This window comes from Microtus oregoni, unplaced genomic scaffold, assembly GCF_018167655.1.
Source record: "Microtus oregoni isolate MIOR12 unplaced genomic scaffold, Mior012 000015F_ref0000493, whole genome shotgun sequence".
In the NCBI taxonomy this organism is placed as follows: Eukaryota; Metazoa; Chordata; class Mammalia; order Rodentia; family Cricetidae; genus Microtus; species Microtus oregoni.
In genome coordinates this window covers 39857580-39869745 of record NW_024543074.1, presented here as the reverse complement: position 1 = coordinate 39869745, position 12166 = coordinate 39857580, and the positions used below count along the sequence as shown (strand labels likewise).

General features: G+C 44.4%; 1 protein-coding gene across 1 annotated transcript; it reads left to right on the top strand.

Annotated features, from left to right (window-relative positions):
• Nucleotides 1-5347: 5347 nt before the first annotated feature.
• Nucleotides 5348-10045, top strand: LOC121457001 (protein RoBo-1-like). The gene is made up of 6 exons (XM_041665611.1): nucleotides 5348-5412; nucleotides 5658-5747; nucleotides 5936-6049; nucleotides 6448-6600; nucleotides 7763-7894; nucleotides 9801-10045. Exons 2-6 carry the CDS (start codon nucleotides 5675-5677, stop codon nucleotides 10028-10030), a joined length of 702 nt encoding a protein of 233 aa, XP_041521545.1. The 5' UTR covers nucleotides 5348-5412; nucleotides 5658-5674; the 3' UTR covers nucleotides 10031-10045.
• The last annotated feature ends 2121 nt before the right edge of the window (nucleotides 10046-12166 follow it).

The window sequence follows — 12166 nt, the reverse complement described above, 5'->3', positions numbered from 1 at the left end:
ATCTTTACACGGCTTATTTTTCTTACTCTATTCCTTTATACTTTTTATATTATATTTAATGTCTCTTTAATCTTCTTCTTTTCTCTTTCAAGCCTACATACATTTTTCTAAAAACACACTGTGTCTCATTTAGAAGTCTTGATGTCTGATTCTGTCCTATTGTATATCTGAAATAAATTTTAGTCCAGGGACACTTCTTAAAATGCTAAACATATGGTTAATTAAGAGTACTGGTATTAAGAGGAATTACTGGATGCATTGATTTTGTACTGATCATTTTGTATGTACTGATTTTGTATTGATCATTTTGTCAGTTTGGTATTGTTTGATGTTTTCTTCCTCCTTTCTTGTTTAACTTCACTTTCCAAATGTGAGGAAACTTACAGATGTGATTTTACTAAAAATATTTTCTCTTTCTTTAGAATAATTTTTCCCCTTTTCTACCCGTGATTCCCAGATTTGGTCTTTTCACAGTGTCTCATCCATTTTGAAAGCACTGCCTGTAATAGTGGCTGGCAGCCTCCACCACAGGATGAAAGTATCTTCCCTCAGCTGTGACAATGACAGCAGAACCTTTATAGAAAAATCCTAATTTATTGTACTTTCTCACCTTTTCAGGGTGAATTATACAGTGTGTAAATTATATCAATAAAAATATTCAAAAAACTTTGTTACACTGTGCAAGTGAAATATGCAATGATAGTGAAAAAGAAAAACCACTGCCTAAGCAGGTTTCAAAGACCTGGCCTGTTTGTAAAATGTGAGCCCATTCCTTGCATATCCAAGAAGCAACAAAGTTCAGTTTTTCTATTTGTGTGTTTTAGGTACCAGCTTCCCAGAGCTGAGGCATTTTCAGGAATGGCCAAGGATTCCACAGGTTCAGGAATTTTCTCCATATGCGGCACCAGCACAGCCTGGATACAGAGACTGGGGGGTGCTGGGATTGAGACACAGAGGCTTCTTTTCAGGTGGAAAAACAGCAGTCTTTATTTTGCTCCAGCTAAAGTCTTTTATACCTTTAAGTAGCTGACTTGAGAAATGCTGAGCAGCCAGATGTCAAGATTAGGGCATTGTGTACTGGGAACACTTCTGTGGAAAACCACCAGCCAGAAAGAACACAAACATCCTTGTCAATTACAGAGTACAAGGAAGTTCTGCTGTCTGTCAGGGGGAGTGAGGGCAGCCAGATCACAACACTGGTATCCTGAACATTAGCGTAAACACTGTAACTTTGGCCTTTGTATGTGTGGGATTTAACCTGAAGCCTTCATGCTGAAACTTGGGGTAGTCAGCTAGGTTTCTACTAGATGCTTTTAAAATCACACAGAGGTGTGCACAGCCCCAAGGGTTGATGTTGTAACTGCACAGTCCTGACCGTTAATTCTTCTGCCTTCCTAACCCAGTTTCCTAAACCTTGGATATGTGTCTAGAGAACATTTTGGGTTTTGTGATTTACAATACCTTTGAAGCTTATGCTGCTTGCCAAGGTCACTCACATAGAGGCAGGACAGTTGTAATGGTTGTCAACAAACTCAGAGCCTTAAATTCTGCTGTTTGGATATTGTGATGTGGAAACACAAAGAAACCCTACAGACTCACACTCACCATTGGGATGAGAACATGACTGTCAGTCTTGAAACAGCCTAGTCTCTCTGGAAAGGTTTTATCTGTCAGTCTGGAATAGTCTAGCATGGCTTCACTAAGGTGGACCTGTCTTTGAGTACTCAGATTTGGGATGGTGAATAGGAACTTACCAGGACCCTGTGAGCTTGCCTTGAAAGACCCCCCGCCCAGCTTGTTAAACGACTTAGCACGGGTAATGCCATTTTACAAGGCTTGTACTGAATATTCAGGGTTTGAACAAAGGGCAGTTTAAAAGCTGCCAAAACGAGCTAGAGACACCTGTGGCTGGGCCAGGGGAGGAACGGGAATACCGAGAATGTGGCTAGGCGCCATCTGTCCCAGGCGGGGAGGAACGGTGAAGTCTGCCCTAGATAAGAGCCAAGGCAGCCCATATCTGAATTCTCGGGAACTAGAGACTAGAGACCTTGTCTCGACCTGAACTCGGCCACATTCAAACTGACCAATGAAAACCCTGTAACTATGCTTCTCGCTTCTGTGCCGCGCTTTTTGCTCCCCAAAACATATATAAACCCATTACCCCGACCTAAAGGCGCACAAGTCCTCCGAGAGACTTTGTCGCCCCAGGTACCTGTGTATCTGAATAAACCTCTTGCTGTTTGCATCCGTACAAGTGGTCTCGCTGTTCCTTGGGAAGGGTCTCCCCAGAGGAAAGACACTCGTGGAGGGGCTTTCAGCCTGTGGTTCTTTCTTTGATTCTACGTTGTAGTTTGTCTAGACTTCTCTTAAAGTAAACCCAGTGTTTTTGTGAAGCTGTACTATTCCAGTCTTCTGGTCTACCAGAATCTGAGTGTGCAACTCTGCCATAGCAATGCACCACAGAGGGATGCCCAGCAGGGTCTCTGTCCTTTGATTCTGGCACTTCTTGTTTCTCTGAGGACTCTAGGTGACCATCACTTCCTCTGGCTTCATATGGTTTGCCCCCTGCCTAACTCAGGTCCATGCCTGTTGTTCTTGTTGTTTTGGATGTGGCCCACACAGATAGCCTCATTTTGATTTATTTCTTGGGAGACGGTGCTCTCAAATACAGTTACATTCTAATATATGAATGTTTAAGTACTTAAAAATGAATTTGAAAAATGTACTCTATCCCTGATAACAAATAAAGCTTATACTCCCTGCTTCTAGTCTGTTCACAAGTTAGAACATTGGTCTATAGGCTTGTGAATATGCTCTGTCTGTTCACAGCCGTTAGGAACATTCAAAGGTTTGAAAGCTCAAGACAGGGGACACCACTTTCAGTTTAGAATCTATATCATTAGGATGGTTGAGATCCACTGAAGGCTCTTAAATCAGGCCAACAGACATTACTGGAGGCAGATGCTCCAGTGTTCATGGGGAGGAGGAGCGTGGCTGATGAGGCAGTGTCTGCCCATCTCAGTGGACCTAGCTGAAACCAAGAACTTGCGTTGGCTATGAGTCATTTTGGAGCCTGGTAGCCATGCCAACCTCAGACTGAGTAATTCGAAGGTCTGCCTCTTCACTAACAGAAAAAGCAGTTCATTTATGGGAGCTCAAATTTGATTGAAATGTTTTTTTTAAAGCTATGCTAGAATTTTCTGAACGCTACATTAGTTCATGATCAGAAAGCTGTGACCTCCCGGAAGGATGATCTAGTGGCCATGGACTGGGCCATGAGCTGATGAGCAGGCTCATGTAACAGGAACCCTAGATGTTGGTCTGAATCTTTGATGATTTACTGGGTTAGGTGTAAAGTGTAGATGAAGGGGTCTGTGGACCAGGCTGTGAAGGGAAACAAGTCTCTGATGTGCATGGGGCTAAACTGAGGTACCATTTTGCATGGAACTGCTTACACTGGTGCAGAAAAGGGAGCAAACCTCCCTCTAGATCCTTATACAGATGGAGAGAGAGAGAGAGAGAGAGAGAGAGAGAGAGAGAGAATCTATGTGAGAAAGTGTGAGAGCATTTCTGTCACCCAGCATTTTGGCTATAGTGACTGTAACAGTTTTGAACATGGGAATTTCCTGAAGTGGGCTAGCAGTCCAGGCTGTGGTGCTGAACTGTATGTATTGGATGGCCCAGTGATCCCAGTCATGTGACAGCCTGTGGAAGATGATCAGATACCTGTGTCTTCTGATGATGTCACAGGGAGTGAGTGACACCTCTGTTTGTCTCTGTTGTTCCTGCCTCTGTTTAGTCCTGCCTCTGCATCTCTATTCTTGTTAGTGGTGCACAACATTTTGGTGCTGATTGATGCCACTGTCCTCATTGCTCTGGTATATTTGTGTTCTGCCTCCATTTCTCTCTTTCTTGGACATGGTGGAAAATACTCCTGACCCTCAAGGACAAGCTCAGCTCTCCTTTCCCCTAGGTTTCCATGCTTTTTCAGGTGTTACAGCCAACGCTCTGCTGATCAGTGTCTGTCAGATGTTCCCTTCCATACCTCCACACCCCAGCTGTCCCTGTCAAAATGACTCCTTCCATACTTCCACACCCTAGCCTCAGGGAAGCTGGGCAGCCATGTTGTCCCTTTACCGTAGCCACAGCAATTTTCAACACTCAACATAGTGGGTTCCTAGGTGGGTTCTCCCTGATCTCCATACCTGCCACACTGTCCTGGTTTTAAGAATTTGTAACCTTATCGGGACAATTGCAGAAGGGCAAATGAGTTGTGACTCTCTCTTGTTTCTCTCTCCACTGCAAATAAGTAGACCGAAAAAGAGCTAGCGAGAGTTTGGATAAAAACCAGGAAGAATGACAAAGAATATATCGTAAGTAACATACCCAGTACCTCTCTAGCAGAAAAGTATGTGGGTCCTGGGGTTTGGTTCTGGGTAGGAAGAATGAAGTTTGTGAGACGGAATACTGAGATTTTTTTCCACTGAAGGAAAGCGGGAAATGGTGTGGAGCCAAGATCTTGCATACTGCAACTTTAAAGTCCCTAGAGTCTCTTCAGTAATTCAGTGGAGGTCCAGGACCATCATAACCTCCTCCTCTTGTAATTCAGTGGAGGTCCAGGGCCATCATAACCTCTTCCTCTTCCGTAATTCAGTGGAGGTCCAGGACCATCCAAGCCTCCTCCTCTTCTGCAGCTCAGTGGAGGTCCAGTACCGTAATAACCTTCTCCTCTTCTGCAGCTCAGTGGAGGTTCAGCACCATCATAACCTCCCCCTCTTCTGTAATTCAGTGGAGGTCCAGGGCCATCATAGCCTCCTCCTCTTCTGTAATTCAGTGGAGGTCCAGGGCCATCATAGCCTCCTCCTCTTCTGTAATTCAGTGGAGGTCCAGGGCCATCATAGCCTCCTCCTACCAGACAGAGGTCAGGAAGAACTGTTCTCATGGTATCTCTTTCTCTCTCTAGAAGATCAGGAAATTTAGCACACTTGGTTTCCTGTCAAGATACTATTTACTGTGCATTAATCGCCAGGCAAAGGTCATTTGGGCTATAAAAGTTAGAGGTAGTGCAGACAGAGTGAGTGTTTCCTCCTCGCTCTGGTGAGATCACTAGCCTTCCTCTCCATCTCAAGGCAGTCCTTTCAGAAGAGCAAGACTATTTCTTGGTGAGCATTTCCAGTGTGGGCTGTTATACCTGGTGAGGGAGGCCAGCTGTCAGGGGAAAGGTGACTTTGGAAGTGGTGAATTCATGTCCTTAGCTAAGGGGCCGAGGGCTCTTGAGCATCATGGCCTAGAACCTTCTACCACATAGAGAGCCTACACCTACTCTCCAGAGGAGCCGTTCTTAACTCAGCCCTGTCAACTGTGGAGGGAGATCTAGTGCCCTCCAGACCCATGCAAGAAGAATTCTCTTGGGTAAAATTCCTTCCCTTGGAGAAATACCCCTCCCCATCCTCCATGCCTTGATATAGATATGGAATGTTTTCCAGGTTTGCATCCTTCTAAATTTACTCTAAAGCCAGTGCTCAATAAATTTTGTCTTTCAAAAAGAATGTGTGGATGAACACAGACAATCAACACAGTCGGGTATGTGGGTTGCTGGATTACAGGTCTGAGCCCCATAGCTCTGACTCCACTGTCCTCACTTGTATCTCATTCAGTGTTCACAGGAGTCACCATGGCCTGGTCCTCCAGCCTGAAGAGCCTCCTCACAGTCTTTGTCTTTACCAGCTTGGCTGTCAGCTCTGTGGGTAAGACTAAACATGGCATTCCTTTCTCCTAAAAATGGGAAGGGGGAGGTGAGCAGTCAAGAACCTTGAGGAAGTTGCCAACCAGACGAGACTCCTATCTAGCCTCTTATGACTTCTTGACTCCAGGAAAACATCAACTGTAAGGCTCTTGGGTTACCCTTAAAATAATGTATATTTCCACCTTGCAGAGAGTAACCAGTGTATGGTATATACATGTGAAAATGAACAATGTACTGAGGATACAGATGATTGTCTAGACTCTAATGGTTGCTTCAATCAAATACAGAGATTTGACACACCATGTAAGCCAACCCTCACACCTTGAGCGTCTCCAGTTTATCCTTGCTTGCCTTCCAGGATGAGACTGGGGGCCTGGGGTTCTGGGAGGCGGTGGAGATGGAGCATGTGCTTGTTGTAGGACCTGGGTTCTACATGATGAGGGCCATTCGGGTGTGACTCCCTTCTTATTTTCACACTATCAGGAATCTAATCAGGGAATCACACATTCTAAGTAAGTACTCTACGACCAGTCACTCCCTTAGTAGCAAATGGTCCCTCTGTTGGTTCGTTCTCTGAAACAGACCATTGCAGATGGAGGGGCTCTTGGAGAAGTGCAGTACTCATGCAGAGGGCATGAAGGGACAGGTTCTTTACCCCTAGCTCAGGAGGAAAATTTACTTAGTGGTTCAATTTTCTGCAGCTTCTGCTACAAACGAAACGTTTAAGCAAAAAGGGTGTTCTAAAGACCCATGTAGTGAACTGGAATTCTCAGCCACACTGGGGGAGCAACGGAGATTTAGCTTTGTGAACCGTTGCTGCACATCTGATAACTGCAACAAAGACAATATAACACGTGAGTACAGCTCCGGCCGGGGCCCCACCTGCTCAGGGCCCCTCTGCCTTTCCCTGGGTGCATCTCTCTGCTGATGGGCTGCAGCCGTGACACTTGCCTTCCCTTTTTGCTTGAAGCTTTCCTTTGTAAAGGGTCTGAGTTGGATACAAGCCCCTCTCTTGGGTATGTGTACACACAGCTGTATACACAGACTGGGTGACAGATGGGGAGCATTAATTGCTCCTGGGTCTATTCTCTAAGTAGGTTCAATGACTCAGTATGTTTAAATGCTTTGCTCTGCTCCTCCAGTTGAATGACTTTCCTCACCTTTTTTATTCCTCATCCTGGATTTTTGTGTTGTTGAGATGGAGTCTTGCATGTATCCAGGCTTGCATTATATTACTGAGATCAAGCAATCCTCCTTCCTCAGCCTCCAAAGTTGATGCAGCTGGGAGTACAGTGTGTGTGACCAGCTATATAGGCAACTCTGGGGAACCAATGGACATTTAGATATAACAAGTGATAATATCTATATTGCTATAATACTGATAATCTCAATCAAGAGGACACATGCAAGGGTAGATGCAAGTCCCTTGCCCGGGTGGGAGAATGAGTGACAGTTGAGTCTTTGAGACTATTGATTTAATTGTGTACCCCCAGCCTTCAGCTGAGAGATTTTTCTCACCTATTTAGTCCCTCATCTTTGTTTTTGTTGTGGACATGGAATCTTGCTGTGTTTCCCATCCTTGTCTTGAATTTTTCTATTCAAGTAATCCTCTTGCCTCAGCCTCCTAAGTAGAAGTATCTAGGAGCACGCACAAGCACACACACACATACACAGACACACCCTCTTTCTCTTGTCACACTGGCACTAATTCCTCACCCTTTTGTCAGCATAGTTTTAGATGGCAGACTGTCTCCTTTTCCAATATCTAGGAATTTTTCTCCTGCCATGTAGACAGGCGAGTGACTGAAGAGAGGCGTAGAGAGTTGGGTGCACAACCATCACCACAGGATCTCTGATACCCGTCTCTTGTTCTCTCCTCGTATGGTATTTTAGTTGTATTTTTTGTTGTTCAATCATGAAAGAACTATATGGTTTTGTATTGGGTGAGGTAGTGATAGCCTCAGCTATTATTTCCTGCCTGTTCCTCCAAATAAAAACCTATTCCTCTCCATTCAGTATCTCAGGCATCTAAAGAAGCCAATGGTATTCAATGCCTTGCCTACTATGAGGAGCCAGGCACGCAAGGTATCCTAAGTTTCCTCAACTGCACGGGAAACGAGACGAAGTGTGTTGCGATTATTGGCACAGGTATGATTATCTCCTCAAGGATGTTTATATTGTTAAAGGCACAGAGTATCAGCCATTCATCACTACCAATGCCACACCTAACAGGAGAAGGTAATAACTTTATCACCAGTCTGTAATTGAAAGTCTGTACACTGAGAACAGCATTGCTGTGTGACTATCTCAGGGTGTTTTGTCAAGCTGAGTTCTGCTCTTGGTATAAACTGTAGTCCTTCAGATGCCCAGGGTGTCTTGTGGTTCTTCAGATGGAGAATCTGCTTCCCAGCTCATTTTTGACATTTGGCGGCTCTCACTTTCTCTTCCCATGGCCTCCTTGTAGGTTGCCGGGGTTTTCCTAGCAATCCTCTTGTTTCCTCCTTGGAGAAGTGATGGGAGACAGACACAGAGTCATTAGAGGAGCAGAGATTTTTCAAGCCCTCATCTTAGAAGTGACATATCATTTCATCTTGTGCCATGTCAATCACATAGATGAACCCAGATACGACATAGGCGGATTCAATGGATTCAAGGCCTGGGCTCCTCTGCCAGGAGATGGGCATGATTTTAAATAAATTTAAAATAATTTATTTAACTTTATGTGCATTGGTATGAAGGTGTCAGATCCCCTGAAACTGGAGTTAGAGATAGTTGTGTATTGCCATGAGGGTGCTGGGAATTGAACTCAGGTCCTCTGGAAAAGAAACTATTGCTCTTAACCGCTGAACCATCTCTCCAGCTCCTGGACAGATTATCTTAGAAACTGTTACTCCTGTAGAGCAAAGGCAACAAGGGACCAAGTGTTTGTCCCTCTAAAATCAGATTGAGCCATTTTCTCAAGAAAAGAGGTGGCAGAAGAAGAGTTGAGATAGGGGGTGGGAGCTGAGGGAAAGGGGGGACTGAACTGCTTCCCAAGGAAGAGTCAAATTTGGGCATCTGTGTTGCTATGATATTCTGGAATAGGACCTTGATCAGAAGTGCACAGAGAGACGACACTTGAAGCCATCATCAATGTTACGATAACTCAGACCTTAACAATAAGTTCCCAGGTTTTGGTAAAGTCACTGATTTTAGTGAAGTATTTATAATTTCCTATGCAGGAGAAAAGTACATATTTGTGAGGGGCAAAGGTATATTTCAGGGATTAACTTCAAAAATAACTGTAGGGTTTTTCTTCTGGACTGTATGCTATGGGGATGAGCTAGAAACTCCTCATAAGAACGTGAAAAGTAGTGTGGAATTAGTGGTGTTTTAGGCACGGGTTATGTGGTAGACTGAGAGCCTGATGGGTCTGGAGACAAGCTATGTTTGTGTATGGAAAGAAGTTTACAGAAGTCTGGAGGAGAGCAAGGGAAGGGCCCTGTGTCTGGATGAGTTGAGATGAATAAAGAAAATGGGGTGTCACAGAATACAGAGGACGGTTGATGCCATCCTCAGTGGGACAGGCTTCTACCTCAGGAAACAGGCATGCATTGTGTTCCATAATTGTTCTCATAGAGAACCCAGTGCCCTCAAAGAAGGGATATCAGTTTTGGGGGGAATCACAATATTTTACTCATGGGAGCCTGGGTAGAGAAGACAGGTACCTTAGAAGGGTTTTTACCCAATAATTGAGGCCCTGCATCTGGCCTTCTTCCATGTGTAACAAACTCATCTCTCCTAGTGAGTGGGAATGCAGATGCCCCAGTGTTAGCCTTGTGTCTGAGATGCAACTGTCTCTAAATGGTTCCTTCTATACTGGGGAGACAATGGGACCAGAGGACAGTAAGGCTGGGCCTGTGTATGGATGGAATAAAGCTGGGCTCATACATTTAGTCAAGAGGTAGAAGTTGTGGACTCTGGATCATTCTGAGCACAGTTTCCTTTCCCAATGGTTGTTGGTGAGGAGGGCGGAAGAGACAAGAGGAGACTAACTCTTGAGTCTTTTTCTTAGCAGCGGGAAGCAGTCATCCCTTTGCCTTTGTTATCGCTGGGATGGGCTGTGCGACAGAAAGCGCCTGCAACAGGAGTATAACTGTTCTCAACAGCACAAATATCCTCACCTTCTGCTCGAGTGAGTTAGCTCGTTCTTCATCAGTTCCGGATAGAACTGGCCTTCTGCCTGCATCCATCTCAACAGTACCAATGCTGATTGTTCTCCTCCTGCTGAAAGTCTTGCTTTGATCATTCAGGCTCAGGAAATCCCACAGTTCTACACACACGTTTGGAGGGCATCCTTTAATGTGGGGGAATGAAAAGCTGGTGATTTTCAGTTTTACTGAATTTCAAAATTTGTATGCATGTGTACACGTGTGTGTGCACAATGCATATATGTGTATGTGTGTGCATGTATGCATATATGTGCATGTGTGTGCATGCATGTATGCACATATGTGTGTGCGTGTGTGTATGTATGCACATATGTGTATGCGTGTGTGCATGTATGCATATATGTGTATGCGTGTGTGCATGCATGCCTATATGTGTATGTGTGTGCATGTATGCATATATGTGTATGTGTGTGCATGTATGCCTATATGTGTATGTGTGTGTGCATGTATGCCTATATGTGTATGCGTGTGTGTGCATGTATGCCTATATGTGTATGTGTGTGTGCATGTATGCCTATATGTGTATGCGTGTGTGTGCATGTATGCATATATGTGTATGCGTGTGTGTGCATGTATGCCTATATGTGTATGTGTGTGTGCATGTATGCCTATATGTGTATGCGTGTGTGTGCATGTATGCATATATGTGTATGCGTGTGCGTGCATGTATGCCTATATGTGTATGTGTGTGTGCATGTATGCATATATGTGTATGTGTGTGCGTGCATGTATGCCTATATGTGTATGCATGTGCGTGTTGCTGGTGGAGTCCAGAAGAGGGTGTCAGATCTCCTTCAGCTGGAGCTACAGGTGTTATGAGATGCCTGATGTGGGTGCTGGAAACTGAACTTTGGTTTTCTGTAAGAACACGATTTTAATTACAGAGCCATCTCTCCAGTCCCCTGTGATTGCTTTTGAAATGACTCCTTCCTTCACTCTTTGTAGCGTGTCCAAGATGTTTGAGATGACATTCGTGAGATTCTCTTTAGTGCTACTCTTGCCTCCAACCATCCCTTGATTATTATTTATATTCATATTTGTAATTGAAATTGTAATTGTAATCATGTCTGATTATTATTTATATTCATATTTGTAATTGACTCTTGCTAAGAAAATGAATTTGGATGGATAATTCATGGCTTTGGAGGACGATTTCTCACAGTTTGTCATAACACAGCTCAAGAAATTTATAGCTAGAGGTGGTGATACATGAGCACTCAGGAGGTTGAAGCTCGTAGCACTCAGGAGGTAGAGGCAGTAGGATTACTGCATATAGGAATGTAGGAGGACATCATGTGCTTTATAGTGAGTTCCTGTCAGGCCAGACTATACAACAAGACCTTGTTTCAAAAAAATAGAATAAAATAAAAATAAGATATTACCAGGCCGTGGTGCACTTCTTTAATCCCTGCACTTCAGAGACAGAGGCATGTGGATCTCAGTTCAAAGCCAGTCTGGTCTACAAAAAGCTAGTTACAGGACAGGTCCCAAAGCTACAGAGAAAAATAAAATAAAATAAGATCTAAATAAAACAGGAAGTCAGGTACCCCTGAAACTCTATCACCATGAGCATGGAATCATCACCATCTATTCTGCATATTTCTGCATCTTAGAGGAATCAGCCCCAGGGTACAGGCAGTGGCTGTCTGTTAAAGAAGTTATAAATACTCGCTTTAAATTATGAAGATATTTTCTCCAAGATCTTCAAAAGCTGTCCCCTCTCCAGGCTGGGTTTGGGCCATTGGCAGCTTGCACTGTCCTTCCTGTGTGCCAGTGAGGCAAGGGGACTCCAGGAGAGAGAAAACTTGCATGGAACCCAAACTTTACCATGTTCTTATGGCCCTGACCTCCGACAGAATAACCCTGCGCAAATGGACTCTCAGCTCTCAGATTCGGTTTCCAACAGGGTCCAGCACATCTCCCAAGGTTTCAGGAAGGAGAAGAGTGTCCGATGGCTACTTGGTATGTGAGAACTGTCTCTCTGCATCCACCAGGCCCTGCTGTGATTCCCCTGCTGTAGACTTTCTCCTTCTCCCCTGATACCAGCTTCAAGGCTTCTCCAAGCTCAGTCTAACGTCCTCTGTGGACTGAAGGGAACACGCTTCCTCAGGCCTGTCCACAATCCTTCACACTCTGGATGCTCCCCATCTTCGTGGGGTGGATTTTATGTCCCAGCAGGGGCTGTTTCTGAATATGAGAGAAGACCAGT

What these genes read in the sequence shown, in the direction of transcription:
- LOC121457001 (XM_041665611.1), top strand. Translation starts at nt 5,675, where the DNA reads ATGGCCTGGTCCTCCAGCCTGAAGAGCCTCCTCACAGTCTTTGTCTTT. An exon ending in ACAGAGATTTGACACACCAT is followed by an intron (nt 6,050 to 6,447) that starts GTAAGCCAACCC and finishes AATTTTCTGCAG; the next exon opens with CTTCTGCTACAAACGAAACG. An exon ending in CAACAAAGACAATATAACAC is followed by an intron (nt 6,601 to 7,762) that starts GTGAGTACAGCT and finishes CTCTCCATTCAG; the next exon opens with TATCTCAGGCATCTAAAGAA.